General features: G+C 48.4%; 1 protein-coding gene across 1 annotated transcript; it reads left to right on the forward strand.

Moving 5' to 3' along the window:
• The first annotated feature begins 701 nt into the window (after positions 1-701).
• On the forward strand, positions 702-1,667 carry LOC140265120 (olfactory receptor 14J1-like). Its single transcript, XM_072361002.1, has one exon. It carries the CDS (start codon positions 702-704, stop codon positions 1,665-1,667), a length of 966 nt encoding a protein of 321 aa, XP_072217103.1.
• The last annotated feature ends 861 nt before the right edge of the window (positions 1,668-2,528 follow it).

Here is a 2,528-nt window from a genome sequence, read left to right on the forward strand (position 1 = left end):
CCTGCCCGGGGAGCTGCCCAGGGCGCTGCGGGGAGATTTGTGGGGGGAAGGAGCCCCATGGCAGGGCTTGTGCTGCCACAGCTGCTGCCTGAGGCAGGGGATCACAGCTCCACTACACAACTGAATGTTTCGGAGGGCCCTTTGCAAGAGTAGAGACGAGGCAGGGATTTTTCATTTACTGTTCTGAGAGAAGGCTAAAAGGATTGGAGGCAGAAATCTAAAAGGCTGTCAAATTAGAGCACAGCTCTAAGACTTCCAAATATTTCTTCAATCCATCGGTAGTTTTGTCAACAATCACACAGAATTTCAGCCTCTCATTACTAAAAGAATACAAACAGTTTCAGTTCTTGTTGTTTTCTGCAGATATTAATAGTTCACTTGTCCTGCAAGCAGGCTGATTTCTCTAAGTCAAATTGAAGTGCATAGAGGCTGGGGCTGAGGTCTTGAAGAGGAACTGGAGTAAAGAGGGAAATATCCAGGATATATTTAGGAAATTAGAAGAAAGTGAGAGTTCACTAATCTTGTACTCCTTAAGGTATGGTGAAGCTCATGAAATTAAATTCAAGTTCTGCAGTTCAATGAAATTTTCCAAAGGCAAAGGAGAACTTCTATAATATAGCAGGTTGAGTGTATCTGAGAATGGTCTCAACTTGTCATTACCTTTTCCACTCTGAGCAGGACTCCAAGACCAGGAAGATCAGATGCCCAACAGCAGCTCCATCAGCGAGTTCCTCCTGCTGCCGTTGGCAGACATGCGGCAGCTGCAGCTCCTGCACTTCTGGCTCTTGCTGGGCATCTACCTGGCTGCCCTCCTGGGCAACGGCCTCATCAGCACAGCCGTAGCCTGCGACCGCCGCCTGCACACCCCCATGTACTTCTTCCTGCTCAACCTGGCCCTCCTCGACCTGGGCTGCATCTCCACCACTCTCCCCAAAGCCATGGCCAACGCCCTCTGGGACACCAGGGCCATCTCCTACGCAGGATGTGCTGCACAGCTCTTTTTCTTTGTCTTCTTCATTACCGCAGAGTATTTCCTTCTCACCATCATGTCCTATGACCGCTACGTTGCCATTTGCAAGCCCCTGCACTACAGGACCTTGATGGACAGCAGAGCTTGTGCCACCATGACAGCAGCTGCCTGGGGTGCTGGGGTTCTCCATTCCCTGCTGCACACTGCCAGTACGTTTTCACTGCCTCTCTGCCAAGGCAATGTTGTCAACCAGTTTTTCTGTGAAGTCCCCCAGATCCTCAAGCTCTCCTGCTCAGCCTCCTTCATCAGGGAAGTTGCATTTATCATTTTTGTTGCCAGTTTAGGCTTTGTGTGCTTTGTTTTCATAGTGGTGTCCTATGTGCAGATCTTCCTTGCCGTGCTGAGGATGCCCTCTGAGCAGGGACGGCACAAAGCCTTCTCCACGTGCCTCCCTCACCTGGCCGTGGTCTCCCTATTTGTCAGCACTGCCTTTTTTGCCTACCTCAAGCCCCCCTCCGTTTCCTCTCCATCCATGGACCTGATGGTGGCAGTTCTGTACTCAGTGGTGCCTCCAGCAGTGAACCCCCTCATCTACAGCATGAGGAACCAGGAAGTCAAGGATGCAGTGAGGAAAATGATGACCAAATGCATTTCACAAACATTCAACTGCCCATCATTTGGAATTCATGACATGTAATGCAGCTTTTTACTGCTGCAAACTCTTTGGTTTTTTTTGATCAACTTTTGTAAGTGTAATGTATTAAATCTGTTTTTTGGTTTTTTTTTTGTTTTTTTTTTTTGTTTGTTTGTTTTTTTTTTTAAATACTGTAATTTTTTTCACTGAAACATCATTACTCTGGCCAATTCTTCTTAACTTGTAGCTTTGTAGTGTAGCCCAGACACACTGTTCATAATGAACCAGGCTCTCTGTGTACCTTAACAGAATAAAGGACGTGCAGTGACTCTGTCTGTTCTCCTTCTTGTGAGACATTTCTGGAGCTGTCAGGGTCAGATGTTCTCAGAAACCCACAGTCCAGCAGGAAGCACACGGCTGTTCATCAGACTGTGCGGTGCCTTCAGCCTGCAACAGCTGATGAGCCATCCCTGGGCTCCTGGCTGGGGTCTGTGCTTTCAGGTTCACGTCTGTCAGTGCCTCTGTGTTGTGGTTTTGTGATTTCTGTTGTCAGTATTCTACAACAAAACATCATGCAGAACTGTGGCACTTAAGGATTTAATATCCTCTTTCTGTGTTACCACTGTTTGGGGCATTTTGGGTTTCTGGGGTGTGGGGGCGCAGGTTCCGCATCCCTGGAGGACTTGGTATGAAGAGGAAGCAGGGTGGGACTCCGGACCGGATTCCAGCCGCTTTCTGCCTCTGGCTCCTCATGTTCTGTGTCACAGTTGCACATACCTATAATCAATTAAGAGCACGGATGAAGACACCTGCCTGGTCCCTGTCCATCCTAGTTCATGTAACTGACAATACAGTGTTTGGACTGGTCTCCAGGTGCTCATCCCAGTTCCTTATGCATGCTCAGGGTGACAGCTTAGGTACCAT

The sequence above is a fragment of the Excalfactoria chinensis genome, unplaced genomic scaffold (genome assembly GCF_039878825.1).
Source record: "Excalfactoria chinensis isolate bCotChi1 unplaced genomic scaffold, bCotChi1.hap2 Scaffold_68, whole genome shotgun sequence".
NCBI classification, from domain to species: Eukaryota; Metazoa; Chordata; class Aves; order Galliformes; family Phasianidae; genus Excalfactoria; species Excalfactoria chinensis.

Bases quoted from the DNA above. Each gene is read 5' to 3' on its own strand.
- LOC140265120 (XM_072361002.1), top strand. From the start codon at position 702: ATGCCCAACAGCAGCTCCATCAGCGAGTTCCTCCTGCTGCCGTTGGCA.